The sequence below is a fragment of the Prionailurus bengalensis genome, chromosome A3, assembly GCF_016509475.1.
Source record: "Prionailurus bengalensis isolate Pbe53 chromosome A3, Fcat_Pben_1.1_paternal_pri, whole genome shotgun sequence".
NCBI lineage: Eukaryota > Metazoa > Chordata > Mammalia > Carnivora > Felidae > Prionailurus > Prionailurus bengalensis.
In genome coordinates, this window is record NC_057354.1 from 80,814,778 (window position 1) to 80,837,008 (window position 22,231).

The 22,231-nt window shown below is 33.9% G+C and overlaps 1 protein-coding gene across 15 annotated transcripts in view; it reads left to right on the top strand.

Moving 5' to 3' along the window:
* Window positions 1-22,231, top strand: part of EHBP1 (EH domain binding protein 1) — a 363,403-nt gene that overhangs the window by 167,859 nt on the left and 173,313 nt on the right. For 8 of the 15 annotated variants that reach the window (XM_043603493.1, XM_043603489.1, XM_043603486.1 and 5 more), the window contains exons 8-9: window positions 13,095-13,217; window positions 17,037-17,277. In XM_043603493.1, the coding sequence (XP_043459428.1) occupies window positions 13,095-13,217; window positions 17,037-17,277 (364 nt within the window). Of the gene's footprint in view, window positions 1-12,354; window positions 12,460-13,094; window positions 13,218-17,036; window positions 17,278-22,231 lie in introns of all 15 variants that reach the window. The other 7 variants (XM_043603483.1, XM_043603482.1, XM_043603480.1 and 4 more) reach the window with 1 other exon arrangement.

Sequence of the window (22,231 nt, forward strand, 5' to 3'; positions counted from 1 at the left end):
TAAATACTTATTGATAATCTATCACCTTAAGGAATTGATGTCATACCTTTATTATTGGAGTGAGAATCAAGCACTGTGTACATATTCCTTTCAGCTAATGAAGTGTCCTAAATTTCTGTAATGAGATCCCTAGACTTCTATCATCTAGGTGATATGTTTCCAAATTCATAGGGCACTTTGGCAGTCATCTCTTGGCTTAGCCTCAACTCTTACTGTTATATGGGGAATTTCCATTGATCATATGACACATTTAACTCCTTAGCCAGAAACTTTCTTGACTTTCTCAATTCTAGTGATGTTCACTTTCACTCCACTTCTGGAAGTTTATTATAAGGAATTGATTAGACTTATATGCAAAGGTGTATGTTTTGTCCTGTGTACATTTTATAAATTATTAATTTCTAATTTATGATTGCTGTTTTGATTTCTTAATTAACTCAAGGGTTGTTGAGGAGAGTGGGTTTTATCATGGACTTTTTTTATTTTTAGTTAGTTACTAGTTTAATTTTATTTAAATAAGATGCTGAAGCCTTTCAAATTTCAATTTCATATGAGTGAGGGTTTTTTTTATTGTAGTCTAGATACATGATCTATTTTTGTAAATTTTCTTTTAAGTATCTTTTTATATATATTTTCTATTTGTTGGATTCAGCATGTATTTATTAGGCCAAACTTTACATTTATATTATTTAGTTATTTATAGTCTTATTCTTTTTGTGTAGTTCATCTTTGAAATACTAAGAACTTCAATGCTAAATTCTTTAGTGCATAAAAATTAATTTTCTAATAGTTTCATTATGGGTTGTAATTTGATCAGTCTGCCCCACTTTATGCCTCTTGCCGTGAAATTTTGTCTGGTGTTGATATTTTAACTCATGCTTTCTTTATATTTGTATTTTCCTAGTGTATTTATCACTTTATTTTTAACCTGTATTAAGTACTTCTCTTACAAACAGTATTTGGTTTATCTATCTTTATATTCTTTGCCCTTAATAGTTACATTTTTTTGATAACTGCATACTTAATTTCACTTACATTACTTTATCCTTTTATTTGGGAATTTTCTATTATTTTTTTCCATTCACACCTTAAAATTTACCATTCTCAAATGTTCTTTATTTAAGCATTTTTAAATAGAGTTATTTGGAAGCTATACATTCTGTTTTCATTTTAGTCTACTATCATCTAAGATAAAAAAGCCAGACAGATAAATGAATGAAACTGTATTTCTCTACCAACATTAAAAATAAAACAGTTGTGCTTGGCTGGCTAAGTCAGTTGAGCAAGTGACTCTTGATCTCAGGGTTGTGAGTTTGAGCCCCACGTTAAGTATAGAGATTACTTAAAAAATAAAATATTTAAAATAAATAAATAAAACAGAATGTATTGACTCACCTCATGTAAGATGAGAGAGTCAATATTTTTTTTTTATTTAAACCCCTCCCAGCTGTTATTTTTATTTGAGTAAATTTTGGGGTTCTTCTTTCAATAATAAATGCAGACATTTGCATTAAGTTAAAATTTTTTTTGTTTTTAACTTTTATTTATTACTGAGAGACAGAGACAGGGCATGAGCATGGGAGGGGAAGAGAGAGGGGGAGACACAGGATCTGAAGCAGGCTCCAGGCTCTCAGCTGTCAGCACAGAGCCTGACACGGGGCTCGAACCCACAAACCACGAGATCATGACCTGAGCTGAAGTCGGACGCTCAACCCACTGAGCCACCCAGGCGCCCCTGCATTATGTTTATAATCATTTCAGCAACAATTATATGATAGTTTTTAAAATGCCCTGTCTTTCCTATCTTTGAGTTCTTTGTTTTATTTGGGTGGCTGAAGTACTTCAGGAAGGGTAAGTTAGTAACCTTTCTCTACTGCCACCAATGACTTTTTACTTATCCTTTAAATTTTAATAATATTGACACATACTTTGAGAAACCTTTCATGCCCACTCCCTCTTAAGCTTGACCATTCTATCCCTTAGGCTACTACTGTACTATTTACAAATGCAGACATTTTCTTGCAGCATGAATGTTTATAACTGCTGTGAGATATAATTTGATCTTTTAAATGGAGAATATGGTTTGTTCTTTGTGAATGACTTTTGATTAAAACTAAATCTCAATTAGGCCCTAGTACCATAAATAGGAAATTTTAAAACCCCACAGTTTTATAATTGTTTTGAGCAATGTTGTACTACTTTGATCACAGTAATGGGGAAAAAAGGTGGTAACAGTATGTCGGAAGTTCTTTGCTATTATCGAAAGGGAAAGAAAGGACATTATTTTTGAGTAAATTATAGATATAATGAAAACAATTATAATCAGATTTTATTGTCTTAGTCTGTTGGGGCTGCTATAACAAAATACCTTGGATGGGTAGTTTATAAGCAACTTAAATTTATTTCCCACAGTTTTGGAGACTGGAAGTCTGAGATCAAGGTGCCAGCATGGTTAGATGAGGGCCCTCTTCTGGGTCACAGACTTCTCATTGTATTCCTCACATGGTGGAAGGGGCAAAGGATCTCTCTGGGCCCCTTTTAGAAGGACATTAATCTTATTCATGAGGGCTCTGCCCTATGACCTAATCTTCTCTCAAAGGCCTTACCTCCTAATACCATCACACTGAGAATTAAGATTTAAACATGAATCTGGGGGGGGGGGGGCACAAATATTCAGACCATAGTATCCCTTATTGCTTAAAAATACACATACACCTTATTTTCTAAAATTCCTGTAGAATAAATAATTTTCTTTTAGATAGTCTAAAATTCTCTGACCCTAATTGAAGAAATTATTTTAATGCAACTTGTGATGATCCAAGGTTTCTTTGGAATTCTATTTTCTGTTATTATTTTATGTATGTGTTTTTTTTCCTGTTTCATGAAATTCCTTCAAGGTAGAGACTATGTTGTAACCGTTCTTTTTATCACTCGCTTCTGGCACATTGTCTGGAACATATTGAGAATTTAAGATGTGCTAACTGAAAGGTCATAAATCAATGAAGGGACTTCTTTCTCATATTATAGCCCATACTAATCACTCTGGCTTATTATCTTGTTCCATTTATTTAACCTTTACTCATATATGACCTTATCCAAGGTTGCATGGTCCCATTTTATGGAAAGCATGTGATCTTGGAGGACACATAATTCAAACCTTAAATAATTCAAGACTAGTTTTCCAAAAGTTATGAATTCAAAATGTATATTGAGGGAGCAGGGGTAGATAGGGACAGTGGTGATTAGATGCATGCTCTTAAGTAAATCCAGTCATTATAACATTTTTGCTTTGATGTTACATTTTTTTTTCCTCTATTATATTTCCAGAGTACAGTCACTTAAATTAATAGCACAGCATGTTATGGCAGTTGTTTGGCTTCCTTAGTTGCATTTTTTAGCACATGTAAATTCCATTCCAAAGTTATTATCTTTCAGGAATTTTTTTTAGCACCAGCACTACCACTCTAAAAATGTTTGGGTAAAGTAGTTTTAAGATAGTTAAAAATATATTAAAATTTAACAACAGTAATGTTAAAGCAATAGGTTAAGACTAAACAAAATGAATGCATTTTATAAACATGGTACAAATAAAGTATGGTGGGTATTTTTATTTACCAACTAAAGTGGCAGTAATTTAAACACAGCTTATATTTGCTGTTCCTTGCAGCTTTGGAATTGCTAACAGAATGTTTATGGAGGAAAAAATCATTATTTAAAAAATTGCCTCTATTAATGATATCTTTATATTGCAATAGAAATGCGTAAAGTGCAATCACATATCGATAAAAATTGTATGGCTTTATTATTTCCCTAACTAAGCTGTAAACTTCTTGAGGGAACAAGACTGTTACAATTATTTTGTGATACCTTAGATTAACACCTAGAAGCTATTCATTTAATCAGTGATATGGAATATTGCTGTAAAATCAATAGTAATTAACAAAATATGTCTTCTGAAATTACAGTCTTTGCTAGAAGGTAAACATAAATCCATGATACCTATACTTGGATTGATCAAAAATCCTTACCCTGTTCCACCCGGGCCAAATTCACTTCTAACTGGAAACATTTTGGGATTGGCTCTTAGGAACCTTTTACTGATAGTATTATATATAGGTGCATTCTACAGAGGTACAGCACCAGTGAATGGGCAAGAGAATTTTGAATTGCAGTTAGAAAAATTGCAGTTTGAAATGTAGTGGGAGTAATAGACCTTGGAGATGGAGAAACAAAGCCCATTAATAGAAAGTTTATTATAGCCAGTATTAGAAAACATATATAGTTTAAAACAGTCAGTGCCTCCGTCTAGATGGCATCCTCACAGCACTTGAACCAGTATTTGGTAATATGACCATCTTTGATATTGAATTTCTGAATACACATCAACAAGAGGAAAAAGGAAAGATTCCTCCATAAATAACAATGTCTTACTGAATACAGCTCAGAAAATCAGGTTCAACTGAAGCATTTTTTATAGGAAAGCATTATCGGAGAATTCAGACATTATGAAATATCTGAAAGATCCCAGTATACCTAAAGCTGTTGGAAACATAACCAAGGATTCTACATAGGCTCATCTAGACCTATACAGGTAACATAAGCCAGACTAAGCATTAGATTCACTTGGAAGGATATTGGAAACATAGTAGCATGCCAGCAGAGCATTCCTTTTTCACTGGAGTCCTCACAGCATCCGAGGTGCTATTCTTTGACCTCTGTCTCACATGACAGCTTGGGTACAAGGAGACAAGATCCACATAGTTAGAAGCAGGGATTGCCTTGGTTTAAAGTCCATTCTGCAGAGGAGCTGGTATCTTTTGAAATGGTTAAATAGGTATAGTTTTCAGAGTCCCTGTAAGGGACATACCTAGTTACAAGAGTCCACAATTTTCTGAGCCCAAAACTGTGGCTTTCCATCAAATATATAGTCTGTTCAGAGTCTTTCCATCCAAATGTAGTTTATAAATCAAGCTTCATTTTTACCATAAGCACTGGTGTTTATTAATCCCTTTCCTATTGTTTGTAATGTTAATTTGGGAGGAGGAAGAATGACATATTGACTAACTTCAGAGGATATAATCTTAAGCACCCATTGTAGTAGAAGAGATAACAGTTCATATTTGAAGAGCTAAAGTTGATTATGGTATTCCTCAGTCCTCTGAGATTATAATGTCCTACTGCTAAGACTTGTGAATGGGTAAAAATTGGTCTACCTCCTTTGAGTAGAAGGACTGTCAGGATGAACTTGGGACTCTGGTCAGAGAATACTTCCATTAATTTGCTTCTGGTTTTTACCTGACCATTTACTCTCCAGTACCTAGGATACTCATGAACCAAACCATAGGTTTGCTGTAGAGTGTATAAAGTGATAGAATAAAAGTAGTCACCTATTTTGGAGGTCTGTGTAAAGGATAGGGATTTCTGGAATACTGCATCTATTATTTTGGTATTAATAAGGTTGGAAAACAGGGTAGAATCAGAGAGTTGGAGCATTTATGATCCCTTGAGCTAAAAAATTGAGCGGCGCCTGGATGGCTCAGTTGGTTAAGCGTCCGACTTCGGCTCAGGTCATGATCTCATGGTCCGTGAGTTCAAGCCCCGCGTCGGGCTCTGTGCTGACAGCTCAGAGCCTGGAGCCTGCTTCAGATTCTGTGTCTCCCTCTCTTTCTGCCCCTCCCCTGTTCATGCTCTGTCTCTCTCTGTCTCAAAAATAAATAAACATTAAAAAAAATTTTTTTTAATTGATAAGGCATCACAGCTACTTCCTTTTTAAAGGAATTTGATAGACGGAAGACAGTAAGAATAGCTTTTCCTAGTATTTAGAAGTCACATATGTCAACTCAGAGACTAGAAGTAGCAGAAGACACAGATTCCAAATTTAGCCTACTTTCTGTGTCACTCTTAAACCCTAATCCTGCTTTGTTTGTACTAATGACAACTGATCAGAATTCTCTAGGCCCCCCTGCCTCCCTAGGAGACTCCAGGAGAGTTCTGGTGACAGGGCAAGATTGGAAGTGAGAGCTCCAAAGAAAAAGTTAGCTCTCCAGTATTTAGGGGAGGAACCAGGGGACAATGAATATTCTAAGTGCCAGTATGCATTCTTTGAGGATTTGTCCCAGGAATGCACAGTTGATTTAACCATAACAGAATAAAGGAGAAAAACCATATAATCATCTCAATAGGTATATAAAGGAGTATTTGACAAAATTCCATACTGAGTTTCTCAGCAAGGTTTCAATGTAAGGGAATTTCTTCATTTTGATAAAGAACATCTGTGAAAAGCTACAGCTAAAATCATATGTAATGGTGAAATACTGAATACTTTCCTCCTAAGACTGGGTACAAGACAAATATGTTTGTTTTCACCACTTCTGTTTAACATGATACTGGAGATCCTAACAAGATCACAGAATGCAAAATTAATATAGAAAAATCTATATTTTTAGGAGTGCCTAGGTGGCTCAGTCAGTTGAATGTCTGACTTTGGCTCAGATCATGATTTCACAATTCTGGGTTCGAGCCTCGCATCGGGCTCTGTGCTGACATCTTGAAGCCTGGAGCCTGCTTCAGATCTGTGTCTCCCTCTCTCTCTGCCCTTCCCCTGCTCATGCTCGTCTCTCTCTTTCTTAAGAATAAATAAACATTTTTTAAAAAATTTAAAAAGAAAAATCTATATTTTTATAAATGAACAGCAAACATTTGGGAAATAAAATTAACAAAATAATTCCATTTACAATCAAGGTTAAAAATAGTATAAATACTTAGAAATCAATTTAACAAAAGATGTAGAAAAACCTCTACACAGAAAACTATGATACAATATTGAAAATAATTAGAGAAGACCTTAATAAATGGAGAGATAGTCTATGTTCATAGATTAGAAGACTCAGTATTGTCAGGATTTCCATCCTCCCCAAATCAGTCTATATACATTGAATTTAGGGCTAATTGTAATCCTAGCAAGTTTTGTGGGGTTTTGTTTTTGTTTTTGAGAGAGTGAGAAAGAGAGCAAATGCACACATGAGCAGGGGAGGAGCAGAGAGAGAGGGAAAGAGAGAATCTTAAGCAGCCTCCATGCCCAATGCAGAGCCCAATGTGGGGCTCAATCTCATTACTGTGAGATTATGACCTAAGCCAAAATCAAGAGTCAGACGCTTAACAGACAGAGCCACCCAGATGCCCCTATCCTAGCAGGTTTAAAAAAAAAGAAAATGGAAAGCTGATTCTAAAATATCTTTGGAAATGCAAAGGACCTGAATAATAATACAGTCTTGAAAAGGACAGCATTGTAATATTATTACTAGGTGATAAGATTTACTCTAAAGGTATAAATCAGTATAGTGTGATATTGGCCTAGGACAGACAACTTGTTCAATGGAACAAAACAGAAAGTTCTGAAATACTTAACCAAAGTTAAGTTGAAATACCAAACTTAACTTGGCCAATTAATTTTCAACAAAGGGACAGCATAATTCAGTGAGGAAAGGAAAATCTTTGCAACAAATTATTCTGAAACACCTTGTTGTCCATGTGGAAAAAGTGAGCCTCAATTCTTACCTCTCAGGATACACAAACATTAATTCAAGGTTGATCATAGACCTAAATGTAAAAGCTAAAACAATAAAGCTTCTGGGGAGGGGAAAGAAAAACAATGTATTTGTGACTTGAGAGCAGGCAGAGGGTTCATACATAAGACACAGAAAAGAAAACATGAAAGAAATTTTGATAAATTAGACTTCATCAAAATTAAAAACTTAGGCTTGTCAAAATAGATTGTTGAGAAAATGTATAAGTCATAGACTAGAAGAAAATACCCACAAAGCAGATATCTGATACTGTCTTGTATCCAGAATAGATTTTTTTTTAATGTCTGACCATACTAAAAACACAACCCTGTTTAAAAAATTTTTTTTCAAGATTTTATTTCAAGTAATCTCTACACCCAAGGCGGGGCTCAAATTTACAATCCTGAGATCAATAGGGCTCAACTGACTGAGCCAGCCAGATATCCCCAACCCTATTTTTTTTCAAATGGGCAAGAATTTGAATATGTGGTCCCTCAAAAAAGATGTATCACTGGCCAGTGTTATGCTTTGGAGAGAAGAATGAGGATGCTGCAAGATTTGCAGGTGTGTTCTAGCTCTAGGCAATTTTATTTTTTTCTTCTTTTAACTCAACTACAGACTTTCTCAAAAGGAAAACACCACCTACTCTTAATGCCACCACCCCACCCCATCCCCTTTTTTCTTTCAATGTGATAATCTCTGGTGGTCAATTTCTATCCACTTTTGCCTTCCTAACAGTAGAATCTCAAATTACTTGACTCTTTGCTTCGATTGCCTGTCCCTAATTTAGTTTTCCACCTTATTCTCATCAATATGAAGCAAGTCCATATTGACACACTGTTGCTATGATGCTATGACCAAATACTGTACACTTTGAGTTTAACACTCAGTTTGAGTAGCACTGGGATAGAAATGTGTGGCTATTACATAGCATTCTTTAGCATTTTTCAAATGTGAAAGTATTTGGTGAAACAAAGCTTAATGCTTTGCCAGGAAGTGCTTTGGTCAAGGTAGTAAACTATTGACAAAACTTTCTACTTAAAAAAATTTTGGGAGGGGGGCGCCTGGGTGGCTCAGTCAGTTGAGCATCCGACTTTGGCTCAGGGCATGATCTCACGGTCTGTGAGTTCAAGCCCCGCGTCGGGCTCTGTGCTGACAGCTCAGAGCCTGGAGCCTGCTTCGGATTCTGTGTCATGCTCATGCTCTGTCCCTCTCTCTGTCAAAAATAAATAAACATTAAATTTTTTTTTTAATTGGGGGAGGGGCGCCTTGGTGGCTCAGTTGGTTAAGCGTCCAACTTCTGCTCAAGTCATGATCTCACAGTTCATGAGTTGGAGCCCTGCATCGGGCTCTGTGCTAACAGCGTGGAGCCTGGAGCCTGCTTTGAGTTCTGTCCCTCCCTCTCCCCCTCTACCCTTCCCCCACTCATGTTCTGTCTCTGTCTCTGTCTCTCTCTCAAAAATGAATAAACATTTAAAAAAAATTCTGAGAATAAATTTTTATTGTAAATCTTTTACATTTTTAACTTTGTTTCTGATTATATATTATAAAGCACATTGATATAGGAAATTTAAAAGAAACAGAAAAGTGCTTTTTTAAAGGGAGAAATCCGTAACAAAATTATGTATGTTAGGCTCTGGACCAACATCTTCAATGCCAGTTGATTTATTTCCATAGGAAGTTTCACACACACCTATAGTTTGGTATGTTCCCAACTGAATAGCCCCCATCACAGTGGTGGAACACTATTCACATAGTCACCCAAGTCAGATAGCTGGAACTTGCCTTAGGTTCCTTTCCCTATCCCTCATGTCAAATTAACTACCAAATCTTTATTCTTAATTTATTCTCTAATGAGCAGATATTTATTGATTGCCTCCCTTCATGGAGTGGTGATGCTGAACCACTCACCTTCTTGCTTCTTGTCCTGTTTTTTTCCAAATGCTGCCACCATGTTGCTACTGGAATGATGTACTGAAATAGTGAAATGATATACTGAAATATACATTTTGATCTTTCAGTGGATCCCCATAGTTCTCAGAGTAAAGTTCACATTCTTTGATCACAATAATCTTTACAATAGGACGTTTGCCAACATCATCTCATTCCATTTTCCACCCTGGCATCTTAAACCCCAAACAACTTGCATTTCCTCAAATGTGTCTTGTTTTCACTTGTCTCCCTTTTGCCCTTGTAGAATGCTCTCATTTTTCTTTTATTTTAATAATAATGTCTGTTTGTCTTGTATTAGCTCAAATTTAAATGAAGGCCTTCCTGACCTCAGAGCTACATGCCTCTCTTCCAGTTTCACAGGCTTAAAATGAACATCTCAATCATAATATTTATCATACTTATCATACATTGTATATTGCTTCACTTGCCTGCCTATCCCATAAAAATATAAAGCCGTGAGGGCAGGTACTACCAAAGACACATATTGGTACTTGATAAATGCTTATTAAATAAGTTAGATGGTATTTCTTTGGAACTTGCCTCTCTTTATGATTTGAATTAACATTTATTTACATACCAAATAGAGGGAGTATTGGTATAGCTAATCAGAATTACCTTTTCACTTGGTTAATATGAATGAAAGTTCTAAAGCGGAAGTTCTAGGAGTAATGTAAAGATTTATTTAAGATATGGATAAATAGGAAAACTAGGATAAGGACGACTGTCATCAGTGAACAGAATGGAAAGATGAAATTATTTCGGGTTAATGAGGAAATGGTCATCACTGATTTTAGATGTCACTAAAAGCATGGTGAAGGGGAGGAAACATTATAAACGTCTAGAAATACCACAATGTAAATAATTTAATCATGTGATGGAGTCATCTTCATAATGTTTAAAGAAATTCCCATGTTGTATCTAAATCTCTATAGAGCAATATTAATGTTTTGAAGGTAAGGACCAAGTCTCATATTTCTCCGGTATTCCTCTATGATACTTATTTTATAAGATGTTTAACAAATGATTGATTTCCACCTTCATTGATTATAATAAAATAATTAAAATGTGTTAGCTATATAAGAAAAACTACAAATCTTTAAGCATTACTTAAAATAATTTTAATGTAGTGGGGCACCTGGGTGGCTTAGTCAGTTTAGTGTCTGACTTCAGCTCAGGTCATGATCTCATGGTTCATGAGTTTGAGCCCCACACCAGGCTCTCTGCTGTCTGTGGAGAGCCCACTTCACATCCTCTGTCTCCCTCTCTCTCTGCTTCCCATCTGCTTGCACTCTCTCTCTCTAAAATAAATAAACATTAAAAGAAAAAAATTTTAAACTAGTAATTGCACATCTAGGAATACAATTGCACAACATAATTAAAATTAACTTTTTAAATTTTTTTAAAAATGGTTTTATTTATTTTTGAGAGAGAGAGAGAAACACAGAATCTGAAGCGGGGCTTGAACCCACGAATTATGAGATCATGACCTGAGCCGAAGTCGGACGCTTAACCGACTGAGCCACTCAAGCACCCCTTGTTTAAATATCAAGTAATTTTATTCATGCAAAATGTATTTCTCATTAAGGCAAAAAAATTGAATAAGTTTATCAAATTTTTATGTATATTTAGCTCAAAGATCTATAATCTTTCTGATCACCTCATATTCTAGTAGCCATTTACTAAGTCTGTTTCAGTATTAATTTGTATTTTTATAGGATGTAAATTCCAAGAGGACAATACCATGTATTTTTTTCATCCTTGTGTCCTAAGGATAGTACTTGGCACAGAGTAATAAATATTAATTCAAAGACAAATGAATGGACGAAGGCAACCTTTTTAAACTGTGTATTCTGATTTAGTTCAAATAAAATTTAGAGTGTGTACTTAGATTTACAGTGCTAGAGAATACCATTTTTAAATGCTGAATTTATAACTATTTTCTATTTCTAATCATTTTTTTTTCTTTACCACTGAATAATCTGGATCTGTTTTGTTTGTCCTCATACCTAAGGTATTCCCAGGTTGTAACTTTGGAAACAGCAAGAGTTAAATAGAATACCCTATTGGCTCTTATTCTTTTTTCAAGTTAATTTTCACCCAGTGAGTGATAATTGCACATATTCAGAGTTGTCCAAAATATATATGAATCATGTTAAAAGATTCTATTTATGTACCAAATGAATTCTATCTTATTTTAGTATTTTTCTATCTAACCTTGTCTTTTGTTCTGTTTCTTATTGGCTAAATTATAAGATTTTCTAAAGCCAACACTCGGGAGTTCCTTTAAAAGAACAGTTAGAAAAACAAGAGTAGAAAACAGTAGCTGTTTCTACTTTTCTTATTTTGTGCTGATTTTTAAAATTGTGGAACATGAACAAGTGCTTATTATGTTCATGATTCATGTAGATACACTTCTTAAAACCTTTAGTACATTTAGAATATTAGAAAAATGGTACGTATTATCTGTAGTATCAGAGGACATTTTTTATTGTTTCTAACATATGCGTTTAAAGTACTGTTTTACAAATACAAAATGTGGTTGCTAAAAGCCAGTGTCAATCTCTTGGGTTATTATCTTTGTTTTGTGTTTATTAACATGGTTGTTATATTAATGATATAAATTTAACAAAATGTTTTCTATTTTAAAATATGAGTAGAGCATTAACTTTCAGTTAAATACATCTGTTATAGTCCATCACAATAACATCCTCTAAATGTACTCTCGTGATTAACCAAACATCCCCTCTCTTTGTCTTTTTGAGTAACAGCATGCTTCTATGGCTCTTTAATTAAATGACCTTACCTTACATTTGTCTCGACTGGCTTCTGTTTACAGAAATTGTAAACCAATTGAATGCTCTGAGCAGCTTAGATGAAGATCAAGATGACTGCATAAAGCAAGCAAATATGCCTTCAGCTAAATCAGCCAGTTCCTCTGAAGGTCTAAGAGCTTTCTTCCTTTCTTTCTGCTTCTGATTGCCTGTATTTACTGTGACCTGCTACCTCTTGACTTCTGTCTGTACTTATTAGCTGTCAGTTTTGTCTTTGTGCTTTTCCTTGAATGTTTTCTTGGTAATTTGTAGCATACCAACAGGCAACAGAATAACTTACCATCTTTAGCAAAGCCTTATATCAGTATCATCATATTATGTGACCATATATCTTCACTTAGCTTATATATCATAAGTATACTGTTTTAAAATATTTGCTTACATTAAACCCATTTAAATGATTCATATTTAGGAGTGAAGGATATGTTTCTAAGAATCTATTTCAGTACTTTTTTGTTGGATCAAATTAGAGTCCAATGAAAGTTTCTCTCGTTCATTATCCGACATAATTTTCTTTTTTTTCTGACATAATTTTCAAATTAATATGCATATATTTGTTTTGTTTTATTTGAATATGTTGGTATGCTATAAAATACTTGAATGGCATTCTGCCATAGGTAAAATGCTACATCTTATTATTTGCAGGTATTATTAATGTGAATTATAATTTGAAATATTTTTGAATGATTGATAAAATTGTACTTAGCTATAATCATAGTGAACTAATACATATGTTTATTTTCAGAGCTTATCAACAAACTTAACTTTTTGGATGAAGCAGAAAAGGACTTGGCCACTGTGAATTTAAATCCATTTGGTGATCCTGATGTAGCAGAATTAAACCCATTTGGAGATCCTGACTCAGAAGGTAGCAAATTTTTTTCTGTACTTTTTAAAGTCTTTATAAAGTGAAGTTATTTTGAATAGTAATGTGGGAAGAGTTTCTTTTTTTCAAAGACTCAAAGTAATTTTGTTTATGATGATATTATTGTGTTCAATGCCACTTGTAGTTGATCAACAAATCTGAGTAGCTTCCATTGAATTATTTTTAAAGAAAAAAAGATACCTTCACATAAACATTTACATGGGGCTTTTTTTTTTTTTTTTTAATTCCAGTATAATTAACATTCAGTGTTAGGTTAGTTTCAGGTGTTCCATAACAGTGATCCAACAATTCTATGCATTACTCTGTGCTCATCACGATAAGCGCAATCTGAATCCCCCTTCACCTATTTCACCCTTCCTCATCTGAATCCCCCTTCACCTATTTCACCCTTCCTCTCCATCCACCTTCTACATGAGGCTTATTTTTAAATTCTCTATTACTTTGGTCAAGTTAGATAGTAAAGCTCTAATGTTAGAGATAACAGTATTTTACCTACCTGGCATATAGTAAAGTCTCATCAGAGTAGCCTACCAAAGTAAGGGCAAGTTGTGAGACATGCTGACCCTGGGGTTGTGGAGATGGCTTCTCTGTCAGCTCCTCTGACCTCACCCTCAGAGAGTCCAGTGAACCCCTCCACCCCACACTCCATGTCTCAGGCTGAGAATTATAGTCAGTAGTGAGAGTTGGTTGTGTATGTAAATGGCATGGAGCGAAAAGAAGCTTGCAAACCACCGCTATCATGTATACAACATACTTGCAAGGAATAAATCCAGGGAGTTTTTTTTTTCCTAAGTCATTTTTCTTATCACGTAGTTTTGAACTCTTAAAGCCTAGATAAGAGCTGTGGAAGGAGTGAGACCTCTGTTTAATTAAACTGTTTTTCCAAAGTAAATGCAAGAATGATTAACCAGTGTGTGCATCTTTTAGACTGCTCTTACGAAATCCTCATGAGCTTTGAAGAATTTTGTTACTACCTCTCATGGTGAAAATGCAGTTTTAACTTCAGGATTCACTCCTGTTGGAGCAATCTCATTTTATAATCCGTTTCGTCTTCTCTTCTGTACTTTCTCCCTTCTTACCAGATTCTAAACTAGTAAATTTAAAATAATGAGATTTTGTTTGTAAGCTATATATATTAAGGATATATTTTAAATCTCAATGGCTATCATAAATCTTAGAAGTAATCTACTTCAGCTGCCTCTTTTCATAGATTAGGAAACTGAGGCCCCGAGGAATTCACTGATTTGAATAAGAACTTTAGGTAAATGGAAGTGGAGGTGGAGCTAAGATTCCTAATCAAGTGTCTTCTTTTGACCACACAGCTTCTCCTCAGTTGTGTGCTACATATATCTGAGTTTTAAAATATTACCACAGCATTTTGAGACACCAGTATTTGAACTTTCCACTTCAAAATCAAATAAAAACAATTTAAAAAAATACATGTAGGTCTGATTTCTGAGGTATTGAAAGGAGTAGCAGATAACACATAATTTTTGTTTAGGAGCGGTTAGCCAACCTGACTCAGAATCTTTAATCATGCCTATAGAGCTAAAAAAAAAAAAAAAAAAAAAAAAAAAAGAAAAGAAAAAAAGACAATGTGACAACCAGTATTTTCTTTAAATATACATCTCTCAGAGACTTTGGACTAAGTATTTTCTAATAGAAGAATACTTGTTTTTCTAGAAGTAATTTTTAAATTTTTATTGATCAAAAATTCGCATCCTCAGGTAACAAAAGCCTTTGAGGAAAAAATAATGTGTTGCTGTTGTTTAGATGGTTCTTTTATTTGCCTTTACAGCTTCAATTCTCGTCTTAGATTCATGACATTCTGTGCTTCAGTGACCCTTTTAGAAAGTTATTAAATGTATTTGTTAGCTTTTATATATAATAATCTTATTTTAAACCCTCCTTTGTTGCCATTTCTGCCATCTTCAAATCGTGCTCTGTGGTTTAAATACTTTCTTGTTTTTGGTTTTGTAAATGATGAATTTGCTTGGATCAGTTTTTGCAGTCCTCTTCCTGAAAGTAAAAATAAAAATCTTATTTCCATTGACCAGTTTTGCCTATTTCTCCAGCATTTGAGACTTGATATTTGTTAATAAAAAATTGAATAGGCAAAATCTTCCAGTCTCTCTGCCCCTACAGAGAAAAGAAAATGCCTCATTTACATTATTTTATAAAGATTCTAATGCAGTGTTAAGTTTGAGTATTATCCTAGTGTTACAAAAGTTACCGTTGCTGAGTCTTCTCTAGCGTAGTCTAGATTTAAATTTAAATTTAAAATTTAAATTTTATTTAAATTCATTTCAGTATTTATTATGATTTTATGAAGTCTCTTTCACACTTTGTAATTGCTTCTTCATGGTGTATAGAATTTCAATTCAGAATTTTTTTTCCCAATATAAAGACAAAATAAGTTTTCTGGGCTAATGTCTAAAGTATGTAAGTAAAAGGAGTTTAACGTTAAAATGTAAAAGTTGTAAATATGTCAGTCGTGAAATTTTTATAATAATTGGATTAAATTGTTTGAAGTGTCACATGAAATTCAGTTATTTTTCTTGAGAATTTCAGTAACCAGTTTTCTGCCTTCTAGAGTATTTTGTCAGGGTTGCACAACATAATTAAAACCAACTTTTAAACTACATTATGATTGATGGCTCTCTGAAACTTTTCTTCATTTTGGGAAAACATTTATTTTTGTGAGCAGAATCCATGACCAAATTTTGGACAGTTTTATTACAAGTTCTAGTTTTGTTTTAAAATATTAAGACATAGAAAAGAAGAAAAAGGGTTATACTAAGCACGTCATAAGTATCATTGAAGGACATGAGTGCTTTTTGTGAGTCAGAATTCTGTGAGTCAGAATTTTATTTTTAAGGGTACCTTGGTTTTCAAGATGAAATTTAAAATAATAAACTTAGGGGCACCTGGGTGGCTCAGTTGGTTGAGCATCCAACTCTTAATTTCAGCTCAGGTCATGATCTCATGGTTCATCAGAGCCCCGTGTGGGGCTCTGTGCTGACAGCGCAGAGCCTACTTGGGATTCTCTCTCTGCCCCTACTGCACTTGTGTTCACATGCAATAAGAATTTAGAAGAATTTGGTGTAACATGACTATCAGTTTATCAGTATGATTTCAATGTAGTGCTTTCAACCTCCGAATTCTATGTTAGTCCTTTACATTATTAAACAGAGTATTGATTGGATCCAAGTCATATTGAAAATAATCAAACATCTCATTAAAAGCTCTAAACATTTAAGATTGTGCAGCATACAAAAACGTACTCTTAGAAGGCTTTGAAGAAACAAATTCAGTGATGTGTGGGTATATTTTTGATATAGTCCAGAATGAATTTTCACTTCCCTAAGTGGTCTCTGCCTGTGTAACTACCAAAGACAATTTCACATTTTAACTCACTTAATGTTCTTAAAAACAGAAATTTATTTTATATCAGTTTAGGATGGCAAGCTAGTATAGTCAAGTAAAATAAACAGTAAATAGAATATTATACCTCTAAGAAGGTTAAAATTTCAAAAATTGCCATACTGTAATACTAATAATATTAGAGACTCAAAGTGCATTCCAAAGATGCCATATTAGGGAGCAGCATTCCTGGAGAAGTAGACAAAGATCTTAGGTAACCCATCTTCTGAACTTAGCCCCTCTAAAACATATTATTGTTTTGACCTTTTCAGCATCATAAGAGATTAATTCAAGATTATTTTTGAAAACACCAAAAATATTAAAAAATATCAGGTAATATTAATTTGATTTCATTCATCTTTTGCTATTGTTTTATAGAACCAGTCACTGAAACAGCATCACCTAAAAAAACAGAAGAATCTTTTTATAATAATAGCTATAATCCCTTTAAAGAGGTACAGACTCCTCAGTATTTGAACCCATTTGATGAGCCAGAAACTTTTGTAACTATAAAGGATTCTCCTCCCCAGTCTACAAAAAGAAAAAATGTAAGACCTGTGGACATGAGCAAGTACCTCTATGCTGATAGTTCTAAAACAGAAGAAGAAGAGTTGGATGAGTAAGTACATTTTATTCTGCTATCATCATAGGTCAGTCTCTATATTAACTAAAAAGATGCTTCTATAATAAACCTTTACATGGGTAAAAAGAGTATTTTCCTCGTGTTAATATACAGTGTACAAGTTAGTATCTATCTCATGTCCACCTGAATTTTTATGATCTTGACCTTTATTCTCCCACCCACTTCCATGTGAATGTGTGTGCACAGTAAACTAACAATGGAGAGAAATATGTTCTTGGAATCCCTGGTTAGAATTTTAATTGTCTTTCCACAGGAACCCCATTACAAATGTCACTTAGGTGTTTTTAATCAATTACTGTAGGCATTATACTTCAATTAGGTTCTCTTGTGGGAACCAAATAATCATTTATGATAATTATTTGGTGAGGACACTTGTTCAGATTCCAAACAAAAAGATCATAATTATAAAGTATGAATTATCTTTGAGTTATTCTTATCCAAATATGAATGTTATTGATTATAAGCTCATTATAAATAGAATGTTTAGGGCTGCCATTTTACTCAAATCTAGGGTGAGAATGGGGGAAGGGTATGTGCACATTGTATGCTGGAGGTATATAGTTCACAACCTGTGTGGCTGCAGATTGTGGCCCTGAGTATGTTAAAAAGCAACAGTAAAACTTCTACTTCCAGCCATGATGGATTAACACAGACTGGATATAGCTTCTTGTCTTAAACAACTAAAAAACTGAATAAAATATATGAAACAATGGTTTTCAGACATTGGATACAAATAACACAGAACAGTGTGATTTCTAAGAAAACAGAAACAAAGAAGATGAGCCCTATACTTGTCTTAGTTTTATTTATGGGAGAGAATTTCCAGCTCTAGTTTAGGGAGAGAGAACCCAAAAGTCCTAGTAATCTCCATGAGTTGAGGAGACAGTTTGGACTTTGGGCATACTGAGGAGAATAGAATTGTGGACAGAGTTATCAGAGAAGAGAGAGCTACTTATACAAAGAGTTCCAGAGATCTGTAGAAGATTCCCCCTGAGTCTTTAGCTGAGCACTGATGAGAGCATACATAGAGGAAACATGGCAGAAGCATCCCTGGGGTTCACCCAGGACCAAGAATAGTTTGTTTCCAAGCAGTTCCTAACACGTGGGACATCAGGTCGAGTCCTCAGAAAGGTGTCTTACTAATGTAGTGAGATTAGCCTAGACAAAAGGCTGTTCTGGGCTTGCCTAACAAAGCTTAAAAGCAAGGCTCAAAGCAATCAAAATGATTCCAAGTAACTTAATTGCATGCCACACAAATATACCAAAGATACCAAAGGGAATACCAAAAAACCCAGCACCCAAAATATAAAATTCACTATGTCTGACAACCAATGAAAAATCTATCAGGCATGTACAGAAGCAGGAAAATCTGACCCATAATGAGGAGGAAACTCAAGTCATTTGATATGGATGTAGCAATGGCACAGATGATGAAATTAATAGAATAGTAATTATATGTTTACTTGTAGTGAGGCTGTATGTGTCTTTGTTTTCCTTAGAAATATGTGAATTTTAGTGTATTAAGATTATTTAGATCTTGGGAAAAATAGTTATTTCTTTAAAAATACAGGTAAGTATGAAAATCTTTCAGAATAATGGGGATATAATAGATTGTGAGGGAAATAATAAAAAGGCTCCTTCAATGTTTGAAAGTTGGGAGCAGTTGCTTCGTGTGAAGGAAGAAATGTCATTTTTTCCTGTGCATTGGTCAGCTCCTATTTTGAGCAGTATTTTACTTCTAGGTTCTGCCAACTGTACAAGGGACATTGGTAATTCAGAGCATTAAAAGAATAGAGCAACAGAGTCATCAAAAAAGTCCAGAAACCACATCAAATGAGCAGTGATTAAGGTCATACAGACTATTTGACTTAGAAGAAAGATTATTTAAGAGAATTATAATAACCAAATTCAAATATTTGAAAGACTTGTTTGAAAGAATGAGGTAGTTGACCTGTTTTCTATTGCTCTAGAACTGTATTTCTCAACTTTTTCCCATTTTACATCACATGGCCTATGACTCTCACATGTGCTACATGCTTCCATGGGCCTGGTTAGATTTTGATAAAACCTAAAATGTTCCGGTTTGCCTTAAATACATAGAAATATATCATAGTAATCATCTGATTCCAAACCGAGGTTTAGCTCTCAATACTAATTAATAACTGTACAGGGGTTGGAAAAATTGGCTCAACTCTAGCTAAAGTTATTATATTTGCTTTCTTTGAAATAGCTAATGTGTGATGAAAATAAAATTTCTCATGGGTGGTGTAGGTGCTGAGTAATAGCCACACACCTACAGTATTTGAATGTAAATATAAACTTTAAGTACAAGCATTCAGTCATTCCAAGAGGCATGAGTATTACACAACACACACACACACACACACACACACACACACACACCCTGCTCTTTCCTATTAACAAGTTAAAGAGACATTTAATGTTTGTTTAAACATTTAAAATGCCTTAATGAAAACTAAAATCAGAATCATTGGGTGTTTCCTTTTGACCATTTTTTTTTTTCCACGTGAAAGTCACAGTCTTTACAAGTTTCCCATGAATAAAGAACATTCTAAATTGCTCAATCATCTGAGATTACCAGAGGGCGCCTATAAACACTTCAGCTTTTTTTTTTTTAATAGGAATATATACACAGATTCTAAAGATTGCTCATCAGCTAATGTGAGAGTCCAGGAAGAACTCTGTTCTTTTTTCTTATCTTTTTTCTCTAAAAGTTTGTAAGTCTAACCACATTAGAAATCTTCCAAAATTTGTTCTTACTTCAGTAATAAACTTATGACCTTTCATCAAGTGAAAAGCCTGTATTACTCATCTTCCATTATCAAACTCTTCCTGCATCCTCTGACATAAACCTATCACAAATAGTGCTGAGTTCTTTGATGTGTAAAACAACCTTCAGAACCTCAGCATATCCATCAGCACCAAGAGCAAGTAAACACCCTTCAGTGCTAGTAGCACATGTCCTTTCCACTTAGCAATCACATGGGCTTCTCAGTTTTCTCTTGTTTGGAAGTCAGTTCAGCCATTCTGGTTAATGTAGCAAAATTGAAAACCAAAAATCAAACAATATTTTTTTCCAAAACATTTATGAAATGTTTTGGGGTCTAGCATAAAATCATTTCTGGTATGGTTGTATGTCTGGTTCTGAAGGAAAGTTGTCATTAAATTTTATTCAGAGATAATTGTGGATTGTTTTTCCAAAGAAACATAAATTTTCAAAGTGAAAGGAAGACTATATATTTCACTGTACTCTTGTTTCATATTTTATTCTTTTTTAGTATGTTTATTAATCATGTTTCTAATCAATTTATAGTTTTTCTTTCTGTAATTCTTTTTAACTAATTTATTGCTCGGGTATATAATACAAGCATAAAAATAATTTTTCTTTATCCAAAGTGATGTAGAAAGCACTGAAATAAGAATTATGCTAATTCCTTAAATAGTATTTCTTTACAAAAAATATTAAATATTTTTAAAAATGCATTGATCAATAATTCTATGTAACTCTTGTTTTTATAGAGAAGGAAGCAGTGTTGACAATCATATATATAATAGATATTATTCCTAATCACTTTTTTAAATAGTACTTTTTAATTGAGATATACTTCACATAACATAAAATTCCTTATTTAAAGTGTCCATTCAGTGGTTCTTAACTAATTCACTGTGCTGTGCAGCCATAACCACAATCTAATTCTACAACATTTCATCACCCCCAAAAGAAATACTTTACCTATTAATAGTTAGTTTCAATTCCTCCCTTCCCCCACCTCCTGAAAACCATTAATCTACTTTTTGTCTATATGGATTTGACTGTTCTGAACACTTCATATAAAGATAATCGTATCCTGTTCTTAAAGAGTAGGAAATTCAGTTTTATTTAGAAATGTCTGATCCATAGGAAGGATCATTCAGAACCCTTAGAAGTAGAAGCTTCTTGTCTTACTTTGATTTATACCTAAAGAGTACTAAATTAGGTACCCATTAGGTGCCTAGCACACTGTTTTCTCACAGGCAAATAATAGATGTGCAGAGATACTTATTCCCTTAGTCCGTCTTGCAGTGAGGTGTGGTCCAGGGCAGCTGGAGACCCTGGTACTTCTGTTTTCCAGCAGCTTCCTATATTTTTACCCTAGAATGACATAAAAATTTCATTCTTACTGCATGTGCCATGTAAAACAGAGTGAGAAATGTAGCTCTAATTGTTTCAAGAAAATTTCCATTTGATTAGTTTCTAGTTAATGATGAATCTTACCATCCAGCTTTGGAAATCAGATGATTATGAGCTTTTTTTCTACTTGCATTTACCTTCTTTTGACAAAGGATACTAATATTCAAGTGGGAGGGAGACCTAAGTGGCTTGAAACAGGCAGAGACAGGAAGAAAAAGGACAATATCTAGTTATATTTGTATACATACTAGATAAGTTTTATAAAAGTTTCATGAGTACTGTAAATTAAGTTATATAAAGTGTACTGAGGAACTACCTGTTTTAAGGGATTCTGTCATTTTTTTCTTTTAAGCACAAATTCTTTTTTAATAAAAATATCCTCTAACACATGTTTTTCTTGAAAGTAGCCATATTTACATAACAAATTAATAATAATGATCATTGTAGTAGCTGCCATATTTCAAAGTACTATGCAAGTTTATTATAGAGAAACCTAACCAAGAAAAAATTTTTAAATATCATCCAAGTAATTCATATAACTGAATTAATTCAGTTTGATTGACATGGGTCTGTTCAGTCCTGAACACTTAACATTAATTGGCAGGTAGTAAGTTTGGGTAGAAAAAGTTTTTTCCCTTTTTTAAGTTTTGGGGTTAAAAAAATTATGTTTTCAACTTATTTCTTTATATTTATCTCCCTTCAAACTACTTTTAGAGTTTGAAAACAGCTGTATGAAGC